This window comes from Urocampus carinirostris, chromosome 2, assembly GCF_059441175.1.
Source record: "Urocampus carinirostris isolate Australia breed hairy pipefish chromosome 2, RoL_Ucar_1.0, whole genome shotgun sequence".
NCBI lineage: Eukaryota > Metazoa > Chordata > Actinopteri > Syngnathiformes > Syngnathidae > Urocampus > Urocampus carinirostris.
In genome coordinates this window covers 3,911,383-3,930,704 of record NC_142350.1, presented here as the reverse complement: position 1 = coordinate 3,930,704, position 19,322 = coordinate 3,911,383, and the positions used below count along the sequence as shown (strand labels likewise).

Below are 19,322 nucleotides of genomic sequence, written 5' to 3'. Positions count from 1 at the left end.
CTAAATTATTGTGTATGACGTTTTTTCCTGTCAACCCTTGCGTCTTCACGCTTTGTACCTTGTGGCATCAGTGCACTGCGGGTTGAAAAATATTCAGTGATCTATGATCCCTAATCGCATATTGCTGCAAGCTGGCACCAGCAGAGAACACTTTTGTTGGTCCTAGCAGCTTTTTTTATGCCGTTATTTCAACCTAAAATGAACTTCACTTGTGCGGCCGCAATCCATCATCCCTGATCCAGTATTGCAGCGTGCAACCGCAATCCATCATCTCTGATTGTATATTACTGCAAGCGTCCACAATCCATTTTCCCTGATCGTACATTGCCGCGAAGGGGGACGGGCAGAGCATACTTTTGTTGGGCTAATTTTTGCCATTATTATAGTCCTCAATCAATTACACGCATGAGCCCCAGTCTCATATTGCTGCGTTCAGCCACCAGCCATTATAACCTGATGGCAGATTGCCGTGAGCAGGGACCAAGGGAGTGGATGTCAAAAATGTGTAGGGGGGGCTACCTTGCGGATTTTCATATTATTAACTGTAATAAATGCGGGATTACAGTACTCAAGCTTTTTTGTTTTCAACCTTTTTATGGGGGCAAAGGAAAAACAAAAATAATTTGCCGCTATCTAAAGGTTAACAGTGGAAATGGATTGAATTATCTTGATTTTCATTGATAGCAACGTAGTGTGATGATTATTAATACATGCCAATTCAACCTAAACATCAGAACCTATTTAAAAAATACAAATGGATGTTTGGAATTAAAATATAGCTAATCAATATATGTGCATAAACATCGGTACTACATTTTTTTAGCAAAAATACCTCTGCAAAAACGGAAAAAGACGACAAACAGTGATTTGGCTTGCAAAGTTGCATCATCATCTTTTCTCTGTGCTAATGTATGCATCTTGCTAATCTGGTCTTCATTAATTTTGCATACGTTCGCATCATGCATCTTGTTTTTCTTCACGCTACTCCACAAGCCGATATTCTTTAGTCTGCTCTTGTTTTTACACAAATAGATTTAGAAGTGTGAAGATTGGAAAACTGAAAAATCAAGTTAGACTAAAGTGACGGTGTGTAATCTACCGCAGGTTGTTGTAGCTTTGAATGAAACAGAAGCATGTTCATTCGAATGAAGAAACACTACTGAAACCCATAAGACCAACCAAATTGGATACAACCAGTGGGGCTGGAAAGAGCCAAAAGCTGGAGTTGCAAAAGCAAGCTTTACATAGTAGTACCTAACAATAACAAAAGCGGCGAGCCATGGCAGCTGCAAGTTGTTAACATGAGAATGAAACAATGGAAAATAGAACCGGATGCCAAATAACCTATATTTTATGTTGACAATATTTGTGTATTATTTGCCCCCATGTAGGTTTTAGATGAGGGGATGGTGTCATAACAGTCTGTAGTTTGCATAATCTATGGTCTGTGCAGCCCTTTGAGACTCTTTGTGATTAAAGGCGTCACAAATAAACATAACTTGACTTGACTTGACTTGACGAGCGGCTAGCCATAACCAGGTGATGTGAGTGGCTATCAAATGAAACATTTGAAAAAGAACCAGATAGCTGGATAACGGAAATCATATTCGCTTTGCATGAGTAGCTGTGGAAGGCGAGTGACATGGAAAAACCAAGCAGGAGCAGCTAACAATGACAAAAGCAGCTGCCGACAAGCCATAGCCTTAAGTGGGTACCATAACTGGCTAGAGAAGGAAACAGTGTGGAAAAAGTGGAAAACTCCTAAAAGACGGGACTCCAACTCCACTGTGTTTAGCAAGTGGCCTTAAAGTGCCAATACCACCTGGACAAGCTAGCTTCGCAAAATGATAATTCAGGCTTCCATAGTAGCAAAATGGCCCTCAAACATGTCAGCTTCTTTAAAACGTGAAATATTACTTCAACTTTCTAAACATCCAATTCTTATTTATGAGATAGTACATTTGTTGTTTTATTATTTAAATCTGTGGTGTTTTAATGGATGAATAATTTTTACACCACTAGGGTTCGCTACATGTTACACACTGGGCTGTTGTGCCAATTCATGAGCAAGTTGCTAATGAGGTCAGGTTTCAAAAAACAGACTTTCTCAAAGGAGACGACGGGATCAGCCATATTTCCAGAAATAGCCTCACCCCGGTGATCCGCTGTTTGATGAGATAGCATCAGTCGGCCATGACAGGCCTCCCGCTGTACGCACCATAAAACTAGTGCTTAGGACTGGAGGGGGGCAACTATTTGGAGTCGTGGGCCATATTGGGTACGAATATTTGGCTAGGGGGGCGATCCTGGAGACAGATCTTTTTTTTTTTCCATTTGGGAATAAATATACATGCAAACATCTATGGTACATGTTATATGTCTTTTGAAATAAATACGTCTCATCAAATTGATTTAAAAAAAAAAATCACAATTAAAGCAAAATGATATATCAGGTCCCTGTTTTGAAATGCCTCAGTTGATATTTAGTTTTGTAGTATTTTGGTTGTATTTCCATGGTAGGGGTTTGGTTGTATATCAGTAGTGTGTTGTAGTATTATCTCATCTCATCTCATCTCATTAGCTACACCGCTTATCCTCAGTAGGGTCGCGGGGGTGCTGGAGCCCATCCCAGCAATCATCGGGCAGTGGGCAGGGTACACCCTGAACTGGTTGCCAGCCAATCGCAGGGCACACGGGGACAGACAACTCACTCGCTCATTTACACCTAGGGACAATTTGGACCGACCAATTCACCTGAAATGCATGTTTTTGGAACGCGGGAGGAAACCGGAGTGCCCGGAGGAAACCCACGTAAGCACGGAGAGAACATACAAACTCCGCACAGAAAGTCTGGAGCTGGATTTGAACCCACGACAGGTTCCCATGACATGAACTGTGCCGCACAAGCGCTAACCACTGCCCCGCCGTGCTGCTGTTGTAGTATTACTGTAGTTTTATTTTTGTAGTATTTTTGCAGCACTATTCTCATAGTATTTTCATACTAGTATTTTTGTCGTATTTCTGCAGTACTATTCTTGTAGTATTTTCATAGTACTATTTTTATAGTATTCCTGAGTATTTTTGTAGTATTTCCATAGTATAATTTTTATTGTATTTGTGTAGCATTTCCGTCATTTTTTGTAGAATTGTTGTAGTTTTTTTTTTATACATTTATTGTATTATTTCTTGAGTATTATTTTTCCAGTATTAGTATATTTTTTATATGTAGTAAAAATTCTGTACTTGTGTTTTTATGGTACTTTTGTAGAAGTATTTTAATGTATTTTCTAAGTATAATTCTACTTGTATTTCGGTATACTTTTTGTAGTTTTGTCATGATATTTTGAGATGTTAAGTTTTGAGGGCCGGATTAAAAAGGCTGGTGGGCCGTATGTAGTCTGCATGCCGTAGTTTGCCCACGGCTGGCTTTAGTGCACGGAATGGTTGGAGGTGACCAACACGGGAGATTTTTTTGGCCAATTTTGTTGTGTAATTAACCAATTTACATAACGACACATGATGCAAAAGTTCCATTCAAATGGATAGAAAGGTTCTACCATTAGCCACTAGCGTCAGCTCTCACAATACTAGCTTTATTTTGGCAGGTTGTTTTCCAAAAAAACAAATTCTCTGGGGGGACAATGAAAGAAACTCATCAAATATTTTGTTGCGTAATGAACCAATTTGTATAACTACACATGATGCAAATTCATTAATCCACATAAAGCAGAAATACTAACATTAGAAGCCAGCTAAGAGGGGTGAAACATTAGGATTAGCTGCATATGGAATTCACATTAGCTGCCAAAGTGGCCAAATCTATGCTAAAACAATGCTATTTGTTAATGCTAGCTAGAGAAAATGGCCAAACAGATGGATATCCTCACGATTATTTAAGATATTTATGTGCCATGTCATTGCGATTTTCTAAGAAATGAGAAGATCTCATGATCTTTCAATTTTGAGAGAGATCCTGATCTTGTTGATGAAGTGACGCTTGCAGCTAAATCCAAGCTAGCCCACAAAGCAACACTCGTTGTCAATGCTGCTAGCATTTGGAAAATGGCTGAACAAATAGAGATCTCACAACTTTTCAATTTTTGAGGAGATCGTGATCTTGTTGCTGACGTGATGCTATCAGCTAAGTCCAAGCTAGCCAGAAAAGCGATGCGAGTTGTTATTGCAAAGCCAGAAGAAATAGAAAAAAAATATTTTGTAATCTCACACAGTGTTTTTCAACCTTCTTTGAGCCAGGGCATGTTTTTTACATTGGAAACATTTTGAGGCACACCACTAACCAAAAATTTTATAAAATGACACTGAACAGTATGTTTAAATACATTATAATTTATAATACCCACAGTTATTACAGCACAGACACTTGACAATGACATAATATTTGCAGAAAATAATTCATATGTTTTACAAAACTTTACATTTTAAAAATTGACATTGGATAATTTCTCAATGCACACCTAACGGTCTCTCACGGCACACTAGTGTGTCGCGGCACAGTGGTTGAAAATCACTGATCTAGCAAGCAATCGCATATATGAAAATGACCAAACAAATAGATACAATTTCAAGATATTTTAAATGTATAGAGATCAGGATCATTTTTAGCAGCTGAATCCAAGCTAGCCACCAAAGTGATGTTTTTGTCAATGCAGTTAGCTTTCGCCTTAGCCAAAATGCCACAACAAATCAAAACGATCACTTGATTTTGCAAATATTCGGGCGATCACTATTTTGTTGCTGACGTGCTGCTAGCTGCAACATTTAAGCTATCAAGCAAAGCGATTCTAGTTGTTAATGCAGCGAGTGGTTGTGTTAGGAAAAAAGCCAGAACAAATAGATGATTTTTCAAATTTTTTTGATATCACAGTATTGTTGCTGAAGTGACGCTTGCAGCTTGATACAAGATATACGTTTTTTTGTTGGTTAGCCGGTCCCATTGGCGAAAAAGACAGAGCACACATAAGTTAAATGACCCAAAATATAGATAAAAATCACATGATATTGAAATTTTTGGAGATCACTATCTTGACACTGAAGTGACGTTAGCAGCTAAATCCTAGTTAGCCACCAAAGTGATGCGATTTGATAACACAGCTAGCGGTCATGATGGCAGAAACGCCAACACATTGACACGATCTAACGATCTTTTAATTTTTCAGGGATCACGATCTTGTTGATGAAGTGAGACTACAGCCAAATGAAAACTAGCTACTAAAGCAATGGTAGCGTCAGCTCGAAGATGTGAAACAGACACTTAGCCGCCCACCTCTTTAACCTCCATCAGCTGTCCCGGGTACTGACTCTCAGCCCGCCTAGCTGCCGCCGGCGACTTGTGGTGGGTGATGGTTACGATGTTAGTTGATGAAGACGCGTTAGCTGCTTGCCTCAGAGAAGCTGGCGACGGGGTCGGGTGAGGAAGGAGCGAGAAGCTACGGTTGAGGCCCTAAAGAATACAAACCAAAAACATGCAAAAAAAAATTTTTTAACGCATTTAAGTTAATTAGTCAAGCTGTTGTGAATCCTCCCCAGCGACAATGCAAGACCCAAAGAGCTAAATACACCCGTAGAATCTGAAAAGAGCGCATAGCCAAAGTTGGTCAGAGCTGATGCAAGCTACTAATTTTACTATTAAACTACTAAAAAATCCAGTAAAAGATTGCGAAAGAAAGCTTTATTTACACAGATAATAGCTCCTAGCAGTAAACCATAGCATGCTGCCAAATGGCTAACATGAGTGGCCAAAGAAAGGTAGCAGGAGAAGCTACTAAAAGGCCAGTAAAAGATTGCAAGGGAAAACTTTATTTACATTAACAATTAATCTGCAATTAGGGAGAAATAATCCTGGCATATATCAACATAAAAAATAAACAAAAGGTGATAACAGCTATGAAAAACTATTACAGATAAGGAACATGGAGTTTCTTGAATCATAGAAAAATATAAATATGAATGAGCAAAAATTACTCTGCAATGATTTCCGAAATGATTTATTTATAATTTTCTCTTTTAGGTACAAAGAAGAATGTTATCATCGTAAAGTGTATTTCCTGTAAAGTGTATTTAGATAGTTATAAATGCACATTATGTTTATCCACATATTTGAAAGAAGTATTTTTTTGCTATATTCATTTGTTTCAATGTGTTCTTTATTTTTTTTCGGTTTTTTCCAAGTGGTGTTTCCGTAAGGTGTTCTTGTAAATCTGGCTTTGAATCTGCTAATCTTATCATACAACCCTCTAAATCAGACCTGGGCACTCCGGTCCTGGAGGGCCGTATGTTCTGCATGATTTTTGAGGTTTCTCTGATCCAATACAGGTGATTCCAATTACCAGTATCGTTAACGAGCACTTGCTAGCTTGCTAACGAGGTTATAATTTGTATCACCTGAGTTAAAGAAGCGCAAACTTCAAAATCTGGCAGGACGTATGGCCCTCCAGGACCGGAGTGCCCAGGTCTGCTCTAAATCCAGCTAGGTCAGTCTTCTCAATAGGCCTCTTGTGGAGATGTGACTTATTTCCTCTAAGTAAGTTATGTTTCGTTTTTAATTTGGCCAATTCACAACCCTTTTCTTTAAGACAGGGGTGAGACATTTTTTTATGCTTTCTGGAGGGATGACTGTAATCCTGATTTTAGGCCGAGAGGACACTGTTTTATCTTATTTTGTAACTTTGTAATAAAAGTGCCCAACTGAACTGCGCTCTTCAGCTCATTTTTTCTTCGTCCAAATACCGGAAGTTGAACATGCGGCGAGACACGGACTGTCTCTGCAAACACTATATTAATTTTTTATTCTTAAGAGTTTGATGCACTTTGTAAAACATGCTAGTAACTTTCATTTCAAATTCTTCAACCCATTGGTTTTCTTTCGTGGTTTATTATGATTTCACTTAAAACATAGGCTTTGAAAACACTAAAAGGATGTTTATTTCATACAATAAGAAGTAAAACAAGACCGTACCCTAGTGACAAGCCTATCAATATGCTAATCACGCTAATAAATGTAGAAAAAACATATTCAAATGTATCCATCCATTATCTGCACCGCTTATCCTCAGGGTAGCAGGGGTGCTGGAGTCCATCCCAGCTATCTTCGGGCAGTGGGCAGTGGGCAGGGGACACCCTGAACTGGTTGCCAGCCAGTAGCAGGGCACACAGGGACAGACAGGTCACTCGCTCATTCACACCTAGGGACAATTTGAACCGGCCAAGTAACCTGACATGCATGCTTTTTTTAGACTGTGGGAGAAAGCGGGAGTGCATGGAGGAAACCCACGCAAGCATGGGTAGAACATGCAAAGTCCGCACAGGAGGATTCGATCCCATGACCTCAGAACTGTGCCGCCGACTCGCTAACCACTCTTCCGCCGTGCCGGCCATCTTCAAATCTAATCGTCAATGAATTTGTACTATTCAGCAAACAACATGTGAATGAAAATGAATGAAAACTTTATTTCGAACATTAAAATAAAAACAGGACAAAAACAATGACTCAATAAAAAAAAAATGTTAACATAACACGTTCGAAAAGGGGTAGTATGAAGCAGACGCTTATTTTCCCTTCATCTTCCCTATTAATTACATTCTATAGATAGCTCCTCTTTTGTGTCTAAATATAACACAATCTCAAGGATACACACATTACATAGGTCAGATATATAACAACAAAGTTAACCATAGTTTTAAACGCAGAATTTCCAATGTCCTGTATCACTCATATTCCATTTTCTTCATCTCTGTATTCCGCCAGTAGCGTTTCTTTGTTTTTAAATTTGAACACGTGAATAGTTGGAAATTTTTTAATCTCTTCTTGTAATTTGTTCCAAAGTTTGACTCCACACACAGACACACACATATTTCTTCCTGGTTGTTCTCACCTTTGGGATTTTGAATTTACTAGAGCCCCTCAAGTTATAATTTCCCTCTTTCTGAATTAATAATTTTTGGATGATTTCTGGCACCATGTTTTTGTTGACCTTAAATAGCAGTTCTGAAGTGAAAATTTTTACTAAATAATCCAATTTTAATAATTTGGACTGCAGGAATAAAATATTAGTATGATCACGATATCCTACCCTGTGTATTGTTCGTATAGCACGTTTTTGAAGGATAAAAAGGGGCTGTAGTGAACTTTTGTAATTATTGCCCCAGACTTCTGCACAATATGTTAAGTATGGCAGAACGAGAGAACAATATAATAAATACAATGCATTATAGTTTAAAAGGAATTGGGCTTTGTTAATTATTGAAATGCTTTTAGATACCTTAGTTTGTATGTGTCTGATGTGTGTTTTCCAGCTTAATTTATTGTCTATTATGACCCCTAAAAACTCAATTTCTGATACAGTGTCTATTGCACCACCATCCATTTTTACTTCTAAATCTTGATTCGCCTTGCGATTACCAAATAATATTGCTTTGGTTTGTAAAAAACATGTCAAACTAGTTATTCTCCCAGAAACAATTGTCTTTTAGATAAAAAAGCTCCGGTTATAGTGCCGGTGAAAACAAAATCGTCCAAACTTGCACAACAACAGCCAGTTGATGTCACGTTGACATTTAATATCACGGAGGTCATTTAATCCGTTTACAGGAAACAAACAGAAGATGGTCGAGTATTGCAAAAGCAGCATTAAGAATTTAGGTTTTGTCCACCAAACTGGAACACAGCCTCGAGTGTTTTTTTCATTCAACTGGGAATGCAAAGACAGACAGACAGACAGATACTTTATTCATCCCCGTGGGGAATTTACACTTCCAGCAGTATCCTTGTGTGAAAAATAAAATAATAAAAAAAAGATATAGAATACAAAAATACCCAATATAACGTGTTGATATAGAGTATTTAAATAGTGCTACGGAAAATACACACTGTAATAATAATAGGGTAATATGCGAATTTGGGGGTGGGGTTTAATGTGGGCTCTTACTCCCCCGGGTGGAGTTAAAGAGCCTCATGGCATGAGGAAGAAATTATCTCCTCAGTCTGTCCGTGGAACAAGACTGTGACAGCAGTCTGTCGCTGAAGCTGCTCTTCTGTTTGGAGATGATGCTGTGAAGTGGATGTAATGAATTGTCCATGATTGACCGCAGCTTGTTAAGTGCCCGTCTCTCAGCTACAGTTGTCAGGCTGTCCAGCTCTGTGCCCACAACAGAGCCCGCCTTCCTCACCAATTTATTAAGACGAGAGGCATCCTTCTTCTTAGCGCTGATAGTTGATAGCGCTGATAGTTGATTGATAGTTACAGATTCCGGGTGAGGTCTAGTCCTCCTGAAGTCCACCACCATCTCCCTGGTCGTGTTCAGGTGCAGATGGTTAGCGTCGCTCCATTGGACAAAGTCCTGGATCAATTTCCAGTACTCCTCCTCCTGCCCACTTCTGATACATCCCACGATAGCAGTGTCATCAGCAAACTTCTGCACGTGGCAGGACTCAGAGTTGTACTGAAAGTCCGACTTATACAGGGTGAATAGGACCGGAGAGAGCACAGTCCCCAGCGGCGCTCTGTGCTGCTGACCACAGTGTCAGATGTACAGCTCCCCTGTTACAAATACTGGGGTCTGCCTGTCAGGTAGTCCGTAATCCATGCTACAAGATGTGAGATTACTCCTCCCTCTGTCAGTTTACAACTAAGTATTGAAGGCACAGGAGAAGTCCAAAAAAGTAATCTTCACACCACCCCTGCCCCTGTCCAGGTGAGAGAGGGATCGGTGTAGCATTTAGACTATAGCATCCTCCACTCCCACTTCTCCTGGTAGGCAAACTGCAGAGGGTCGATGGCGTGGCGGACCTGTGGCCTCAGGTGTTGTAGCAGCAACCGCTCCATGGTCTTCATCACATGTCGTTGAGTTCCTCAGGTCGAGGTTTCTTTGGGACTGCGATGATGCAGGATGTTTTCCACAGCAGGCACATTAAAGCCCCAGGATGCGACATTAAGACTTTCTGAGGTGAGGATCGCAAAGTGAAATCGCTGTATAGTGGGAGGATAAAAACTATGCTATTTAGCTATTGAGTTTCGAACCCCCTGTACCTTAAATACAAACATTAATACAACATAATAGTATATATCAAGTAGTCCTTGTGTGTCATATACATGTATACGATTAAGCAACAGAGACAAATGATATTTTATTTACATTTTGTGTGACCTGGCTTGACCTGGTACAGTGAAGTTAGTGGGTGGAGGAGACGGCAGATTCAGATGAAAACTTCCACCTGCAAGGAATGTCATGCCCTTAGAAGACTTTTTTCCCTTATTTTTAATGATAGTCCCAATCCTAGATGGGTTCCAATATGCAGTTTATCGAGCGTAGCAATTTGTGTTCCTTTTGCGTAATTCTTAATCATTGCAAGCTCCATTTCCATGGTTATCATATTTTTGGTTTTTACTTTAGCGGTACTAAGAGCCTTGGATCCATAGTAAATAAATACAGTACAAAAAAAGACAGAACTGTATCGCACTAACTCGCAAGGTTTTGACAAGATTCTGAATTGAATGGAGAGAAAGGGACGGATTTCAGCCAATACATTATCTGCAATAGCAGACCAGAATTTTATGATTTTGACCCAAGCAAACATCTTAGAGACATACCTTATCATATGCACAAAGGACACATTTGATTTTTATTTCCGAATTTAATTTGTTGTTGACGTCATTTAATGGTAAAAATGCCGTAAAGGTTGAAAATACATCTTCCTCCATACCATGAAGTGAAAACTTCGTAAAGTGGGGTCATTGTATCCCGAGTGACATAGTTTGGTTCCTGCAGTGCCTCCTTTCTTCAAAAGATGGCAGCTTTACCCCATTTGCCTGTCCCCTCACCTTTCCTCTCCACAGGTGTGTGCAATTAGAAAATGATCCACTTCTACTATAAATACCCTGGGCTCCCACCTCACTCTGCTGAACCATTTTGATTCCCGAAGACTTTTAATCGCCAAAACGCCAAACTTCATCTCCGACAAAGCTCTCACCTACTCCAAAACTTGCTACACCAACCTCCTATCCCGGTTCCCTCTTCGTCTCATGATTGGCCACTTAAGGAGTCTTACTAAAATGTAGTTCAAAATCTCCACTATAAGATGTTTCTTCACCTTAAGACCCTCTTTCAAGTTTCCCTAGCAAATGTTTCTCTCAAGATCTCCTCCTAGGCTGTTTCGGGACACCCCCCCTTCCTTTTTTTTCCAGTCAGGTTTCCTTTGTTGTTGCTGTTAAATAAACGTCCCACTATTGGGATTTGAGCACATCTCTTGTATTCCGTTCCCCTTGTGACCTGCATTTGGGTCTGTCCGACACCTCGTTACACCAGGGGTCTAGTGCAATGTTCCTTCTAATTTTCCACGGGTCTGAGCGTTCACACAAAGTCGGTGAGCAACGCTTGAAACAACAGTGAGCAACCATAATCCCAAGTGTGGCAAGATAATTAATTACCAAACATTTCCAAAACTTGACATCAAGTTACATTTTGCTGAGTTTCCGGCAATGCAAAATTATTTTTCCCTTTTGAATGAATTGACTCATGTACTGTTGCAAAGGTTGCACAGCCTACAAACGTCGTTTGTTCTTACAATTCTTTCACAAGATATCCATTTCTTTTTATTCCCTGATATATTTTGTCGCATAATATTAACATTTTTGGGGGCTTATTTAGTCGGTTGTGAGATACAGAACTGTACTTAATCACATTTTTAGTGGAAGTACAATGTTGGCAACAAGATTCACTTGGTATAATTGGAAACTATTTGAATGCAACACAAACTTTTTCTTCTTTTTTTCCGTGTTTTTTTCTACTTTTTTAAAAATGCCTTAAAAAAAATCTCATTGTGTTTATTTTTTCCGAGCTGTTACTTTTTTCTTTTTGTTGTTTTGTTTTTCCTACATTTCTTTCTTTTCTTTTTCTATGGCTTTTTTCTAAATTTTTCCTTTTCCTTAACTTTTTTCTCTTCCTTTTATTTCTTTTTTTCTCAGCTTTTCACTTCTTTTTCATTTTGGTATTTTTTTCTTTTTTCTTCTATTCCCCCTTCTTTTAAGTCATTTTGTGCATAATTTTACATAATATTTGGTCATGTTGGAATTAAAGAAGCAAAAATATCCTGAAGAGCCGTTTAGGACCCGAAAGAGCCGGTTCCCTTTAGTGAGCCGAGCCGAAGAAGCCGGTTCTCGACAAACTCTACTAACTTTACTCAACTGCGTTCTCCTTCGACTCGACTTTAAAATACTGCATTTAGGACACAACGTCAGGGGAACCCGTGTATTTTTACCTTCATGCACTGTAACTTTGACTTAAGTCGCTTCTTAATTAGTAATTTTGAGCCCTCATTTTTGTGCGCTGGCTAGATTTTCATGTGTGCTGAGAATGTGCGAGCAGTGTGCAGTTGCGCACACGCGCAGCTTAGAGGGAACACTGGTCTAGTGTATTGGACCTTGCAAGAATGAAGAGATTTTGAAATTTCCACAAATGATCATCAGAATCTCCGTTTGACAGAATTTTAGCTCACAGTAAAAATATGCCCACTTTGCTAGTGAAACGCTGACAAGAAAATTCAACCAGGTAAAACACATTTCTAAACAAATTCTAGCCAAGGTGAAACAAAGCAGGCAAAGAAAGTCTTTGTTTGCTTAATGCTATCAGAAAGTCAACAGTATGACTCCTCCTGCTAGGACAATGCTAAGCTTGTCTACTTTTCATTCCTAATGTATTAGGCTGCCATTTTTTAATAAATGGATAAATTTGAGCTCAATTTCAAAATGTACAAAAATGACGCTGGATGTCATTAGCATTTCATGTTGCGCAGGACACAAATCAGACATGTACAAACTAACTCGGGAACATCTTTAGGAGCTTTAACTGAGGCCACTTGGCTGTTTCTAAAAATAAATAAACATCCTTGCCATGTTTTGAGCTTTTTTAAACAAATAAATATTGCTGCTTGGTTTTGAGCTCAATCTGAAATGGTTCCAAAATGACTCCAAATGGCGTGAGCGTTCAAAACCCACACTTGTATAAGCCAACTCCAACACATTTTAAGGAGCTTTGGATGAACCCACTTTGCTGCTTTTATATATATGTATATAAATGAATATTGCTAATGGGTTTTGAGCCCAATTGCAAAAGTTCCAAAATAACACTGGATGGAATTAGTGTTTCATGTTCTCCCAAGGTACAAACCAACTCTGAGACGTATTAGGGAGCTTTAGATTTTGAAGTTCTCAAAAAGAGTCACCACGTCTCCTACAGCTTTGCTCACATCTCCGACTTGGATTTATTTTGATTTAATCATAACAAAAGCTGAGAAAAGCTGAACCTTTAAGGTTCATGAGCAACACACACAAGACGATATGAGATGAAAAGGAAGTGCTTCACCTTTTTAATAAAACCGTCAGTGACTCACCCGCACATCTCGTCCTCCGCCCGATTCTTCTGCGCTCAGATGTTCATCCGAGCCCCTCGGCTTCCTTTCCTAATAAAAAAAGAAATTGATTAACCTTTGAAGCCAAACTCGTCCTTTTTCAAGTAAATAACACAACCAACAAGACAAGTCTTGCACAAAAACAATTTGTGTTTTTTAAATTGTTTTACCTTGGTACTGCTGTCAGAATGTCGCCTGGCACACACCTGCAGCTGATGAACCCAATAATCCTGTTCTTTGGCATCTAATGCTGGAAAGAGAAGGGTTCATTTGTGTGCTTCTTACGCACGCAATAAAAAGTTCACAGTGTTCTTAAAAGGGTCTTTGTGTCCGCTGAGGGACGTTGATGGCTTTTTTTTACAAATTGCACAGATAGACCTTTACTTTTGATTACAGCTCCAACGAAGATCTCAAAAAAGACCCATTAATTAAAGACTGCTATATATAGATACGACGTTTTCACAATAAAGCGTTAAGTTGTTTTTCAGCCCCTCTAGACGGAATGTTTTCCCCTCCATGACATAAACATATACTTTCACACTAAAAGTCTGATGAGGTTTAGTTTAGGGGGACAGGAGAAGCCCTGGAGGAAGAGCAGTAATTGTAGAACCAAGCGGTCACATGTTCGATTCCTGGCTCCTCTGAGTTAAACTTGTGTGTCCCTGGGCAAGACACTGAACTTCTAATGACCTTGATAAGCAGTTACACGCCCTGTCTGTGTGTGTGTGTGTGTGTGTGTGTGTGTGTGTGTGTGTGTGTGTGTGTGTGTGTGTGTGTGTGTGTGTGTGTGTGAATGGGTAAGGGTAAAGTACATTAAAAATGCTTTGGGAGGTCTTCAGTGCCTCAAAATGTGCTATATAAATGCAAGATACCATGTTTGAAATTTAAATCCAAGCCCAAAGAAACTTTTGTTGTCAATGATATAATCATTTTAGCTAAATTTTACATTCATAAGTGCAAATTCACAGGGAGAACAATTTCTCTCATCACTATTCAATGTGGTGGCACGGCGAATGGGTGGTTAGCGAGGTCCGGAGTTTAATTCCACGTGACCTCCTCGTGCAGAGTTTGCTAGTGCCTGAGTGGGTTTCCTCCAGGCACTTCGGTTCCCTCACACATTCCAAAAACATAAAGGTCAGGTTAATTGGCAGTCCAAATCTTGTAAAATCACTCTTATGTGAGTTGTCTGTCTCTGCGTTCCCTGTAACTGGCTTGCAACCATTTCAGGGTGTCCCTTAAGATAGCTGAGATGGGCTTCCACAGCCCTAGTGAGGATAAGCGGCGCAGAAAAAGGATGGATTGATTGACTTTTCAATGTGAAACAAAACAATATGTTTTGTCTCTCAAGCTTTCCCGCAACCAAAACTAATATTTTGTAAACATTATGGTATTTTACCTAACTTTTCTCCCCTGGCATGTTTAGCTATTTTAAACTGCATATGTTTTATTATTCTGTATCTTTCCGTAGTGCAGTGGTTAGCGCTTCGCATAAAATGTTAAAGATCCCCAGTTCGAGGCCGGGTGGAAACATTTTTTGGCCTGAAGACGGATGGACGCCACCAGGCTACTTGCCCAAGACACACCACAGGAAAATGGTGCCCTTACGAGCATATTGGTTAAGAGACCTAACCAACTGTTGGTTATTGTTATGCAACGTTGCGTGGCAATTTTTGTATGGAAGTGTGTTTGTGTTTTGTTTATTAAAACATTTTTTAAAAAGTGTTTTAGATCTCTTAGATGCCTGTCTGCTATAGGCTGACTTCATATCAAATATTGGTTGGCTATTGTGTTGTAACAAAGCATCATAAAAATGCTGATAGGCCTTTGGCTGAAATACCTCCCACAATTACTTTCCACTTTCCACTTGATGGATTCAACATGGCGGCACGCATGGATGCTGCGGCTAGTTGCTCTCCAGCTAATCTTCTATTTATTGCCGTTCTCTTGTCTTTTTTGCTTTCATTTTTGGACACATGTGTGGCCAAAAATACTTACAGTAGGAACAAACTTATTCGGTTGGGTGGGCGTCTAAATTTCGACTTTTCGGGCACTTTTTACACCGCCTAAGATATACCGAGCGAACTTCAAAGAGATCCGGCATCCTTGTGGACAACTATTCCTCCTAATAAACGACGACAACGGCACCGTAAAGACAGAAAACAGAAGCGTGGTTGCCGTGCGGGTAGATGTGTGAAGCGTGCGAAGTCCAAGGAGCAAGAAGGACGCGAGGATGTGACTAATTTCACCATTCATTCCTCGCCGGACAACCGACGCTTTACACTCAACGCTCACGAACGGCCCCAACGGCGACATCTTTTGACGATCTCTACAAAGACTACAAAGACTTCAGCTAAGTCAAAGGATTCAGCAAAGCTAAAATTTGGTCTTCTAAAAAATTAGATCGCTTGCTCCCAAAGCTTTACCTGTTGATAACATTATTCGTGATTATAAACTTAACTGTATGGGTCTTTGTGAAACTTGGTTACGCCCGGATGAGTATTTAGCGCTAAATTATGCTTCACCCCCTGACTACGCGAGTAGCCATGTAGCACGCACGTTGAAAAAGGGTGGCGGTGTCGCGCTCATTTCTGAAAAATCGCTCAAATTTAATCCTCGTACCTCTAATAATTACAAGGCGTTTGAGGCTCTTGTGATGCGGTCCTCTCTATTGTCAATTTATGTAATAACTATCTATCGCGCACCTGGGCCATACACAACTTTCTTAGACTAATTTGCTGAACTTTTGTCTGAACTAGTAACCTATGCAGAGAAAATTATAATTATGGGGGACTTTAACATTCATATGAACTTCCCACTCAGTTCGCTTACTATTGCGTTTAGGTCTCTAATTGATGTATTTGGTTTTAATCAACTGGTTGATTTGCCAACCCATAAAGATGGAAACACGCTAGACTTGGTTCTGACTCGAGGAGTTTTAACCTCAAACATTATGGTGTTACCGTGTACTACCGTTATCTCGGATCATTATTTAGTTACATTTGAGGTGCTAGCTAAATGTAGTGTTAAAAAGCTGCAGGATTTAGCGGACGCAATATAAGCACTGGCACAGTTTCTGAGCTCTTTGAACTCCTTCCTGGAGCAGTTGCGTCCTTTCCTTCATACAATGGCTCGATTGACTCACTCATGAATGAGTTCAATACTACCCTGACTAGTGTCCTGGATTCAATAGCGCCCATAAAACTAAAATCACGTCCTAAAAGACGCACGCCTTGGTTTACTGATGAAACTAGAACCCTTAAACAAGAATGCAGGAAATTGGAAAGAAAATGGCGCGCTACCAAGCTTGAGGTTTTCCATCAAACCTGGTGTGACAGCTTGTTAAAGTATAAAGCGGCCCTTGCCTCTTCAAAATCGGCCTACCTTTCGAAGGTGATTGCGTCTCAAAAGAACAATCCCAAAGTCCTTTTTGACACTGTAGCATCGCTTAAAGGGCAACAGACTATCGCAGATAGTTCGACGCACTCTGCTCATTACTTAATGTTCCGCAGGGTTCAGTGCTTGGCCCCCTTCTTTTCAGCATTTACATGCTTCCATTAGGTGATATTATTCGCAAGTACAATATCAGCTTCCACTGCTACGCAGACGACACTCAACTAAATCTTCCGTTGGAGGAATCTCCCACACTAAACTGTGGAAATTTGGAGGCCTGCCTCATTGAGATAAAAGAGTGGATGTCACTCAATTTCTTGCGTCTTAACTCTGAAAAGACCAAAATGTTAGTCATTGGTCCATCTAAATGCCGTGACTTATTCTCAAAAACTGCTGTGAACATTCACAAATGTCACATCACACAGAGTGACTCAGTTAAAAATTTAGGTGTCATATTTGACCCTGATCTATCCTTTGAAATGCATGTAAAGAAAATTACTAGAACCGCTTTCTTCCATCTTCGTAACATTGCTAAAATCCGTTCAATACTGTCTCAGTCGGATGCGGAAATTATAATTCATGCGTTTGTTACCTCCCGTCTCGATTACTGTAATGCACTACTCTCTGGTCTCCCGAAGTCTAGAATCAAGTCTCTTCAGCTGGTACAAAATGCCGCAGCGAGGCTTTTAACTAGGACAAAAAAGTACGATCACATAAGACCGATTTTGGCTAACCTGCATTGGCTCCCAGTTAGCCTTAGATGTGATTTCAAGGTTCTCTTAGTATTATACAAAATCATACATGGACTTGCTCCCTCTTATCTTTCAGATCTGATTTGCCCCCATGTCCCGGTCCGAAGCATACGATCTGAGAGTGCCGGTCTTCTGGTGATCCCAAGAGCAAAGAAGTGTTCTGCTGGTTCGAGAGCGTTCTCCATCCGGGCACCGATGCTGTGGAATGCTCTTCCCCCTGAGATCCGATCTGCAACCTCAGTGAAAATGTTTAAATCTAAGCTTAAAACTCACTTCTACTCCATAGCATATGAATAACCTACTCTTCTCGTCGGCTGAAAAATAGTCTGTGTAATATAGTGTAATAATCTGTGAAGCCCTTTGAGACTCTTCTTGATTTAGGGCTATACAAATAAAAATGACTTGACTTGACTTGACTTGACTTGACTTTGCAGGTTAGTCTGATTGGTATGGTGATCAGTGCAGCACTCAGAGACTTTTGTGATTAAGGGCAATACAAATAAACATTACTTGACTTTCCGATTTTTTTTCAATTGGCTATGGGTCCTAAGCCTTAAAGTAATGCTAAAGGGGATGTAAAAACATTATACCCGAAGAAACAAAGCTGGTGAAGCTTGTACTGTATCTATCCGCTATAGGGCCCAAGGCTTGCCATGATGCTAAACGAGAAGTAAAACATGATAGCCATTAAAACGAAACTCGCAATTATAAAGAAGTATGAAGTAGCCCACGAATCGCAACCCTCTCTCAATTGCATGGCCGTAACCAATCGACCATCAAAAATAAGGAGACGATTAAAGCGAGGAAGTTTTCAGAGAGCAATTCTCAAAATTGGAAGTTTTAAATTCGGCTTCAGTTTTAATACTCAACAACAGTCTGATTAATGTCCTCATCTCATCTCATCTCATTAGCTGCACCGCTTATCCTCAGTAGGGTCGCGGGGATGCTGAAGCCCATCCCAGCAATCATCGGGCAGTCGGCAGGGGACACCCTGAACTGGTTGCCAGCCAATCACAGGGCATGATTAATGTCCTAATAGGCATAATTATTTTTTATCAAACATGCACAATTATCTTTAGATCTGTGTTGGATATGTAAATTTGGAATGACTTTGATTTCATATGCTAGTGGAAAGTGTACATGTGAAAGACACTCGTAAACAGGTGAGTCACAATGCCAGATACACGGGGAAAGCTGCGTAAAGTAGAACCCAACTCCTTGTTGAACTTTAAAGTTACACTCTCCCCCTCCAGATTTCAGGGGGTTGCCATGGTAACTGATACCAAATCTGGGCAGGCTAACTAATCTTTACTGATTGTGGAGTCTGTTCATGTGAGCTACATGCAGAACTTTCCTGCTGTTCCACCCAGAATTTTCTTGGCCACTTCAACAAAAAGGACTTTCTGTGGCGCCGCCATTTTAGGTTGGAAATAAGTACGGGTAGGAAAAGATCTGCCGACCTCTCCTGGGTAGGATCATTGGTCCCTATTCGCTTGAGTTCTTTGGGGAAAATGGGCCAAGTATTTCTTGTTTTGAAAGAAATTAAGGAGGCATTACAGTGGTTAAAGTTTAGTAAGGTACACAAAAAAGGTCAGTAATAAGTGACCCACCATTTTCATTTCTTAGCTTAGTATTATCGAGGACTGACTCAATTTTAATGTTTACTTTTCTTCCACTAGCAAGCCTAATGAAAAACAAATCATGTTTTGCACCGTTTTGGGTGCGAACACTTTGTCATGATCAACCCAATGTGAGTG

General features: G+C 40.0%; 1 protein-coding gene across 3 annotated transcripts in view; it reads right to left on the bottom strand.

Annotated features, from left to right (window-relative positions):
• osbpl10a (oxysterol binding protein-like 10a) overlaps window positions 1-19,322 on the bottom strand; it is a 44,009-nt gene that overhangs the window by 17,338 nt on the left and 7,349 nt on the right. For 2 of the 3 annotated variants that reach the window (XM_088328437.1, XM_088328438.1), the window contains exons 3-5: window positions 13,594-13,673; window positions 13,406-13,474; window positions 5,285-5,461 (exon numbers count right to left, since the gene is read on the bottom strand). In XM_088328437.1, the coding sequence (XP_088184563.1) occupies window positions 5,285-5,461; window positions 13,406-13,474; window positions 13,594-13,673 (326 nt within the window). The remainder of the gene's footprint in view (window positions 1-5,284; window positions 5,462-13,405; window positions 13,475-13,593; window positions 13,674-19,322) is intronic. The other variant, XM_088328439.1, reaches the window with a different exon arrangement.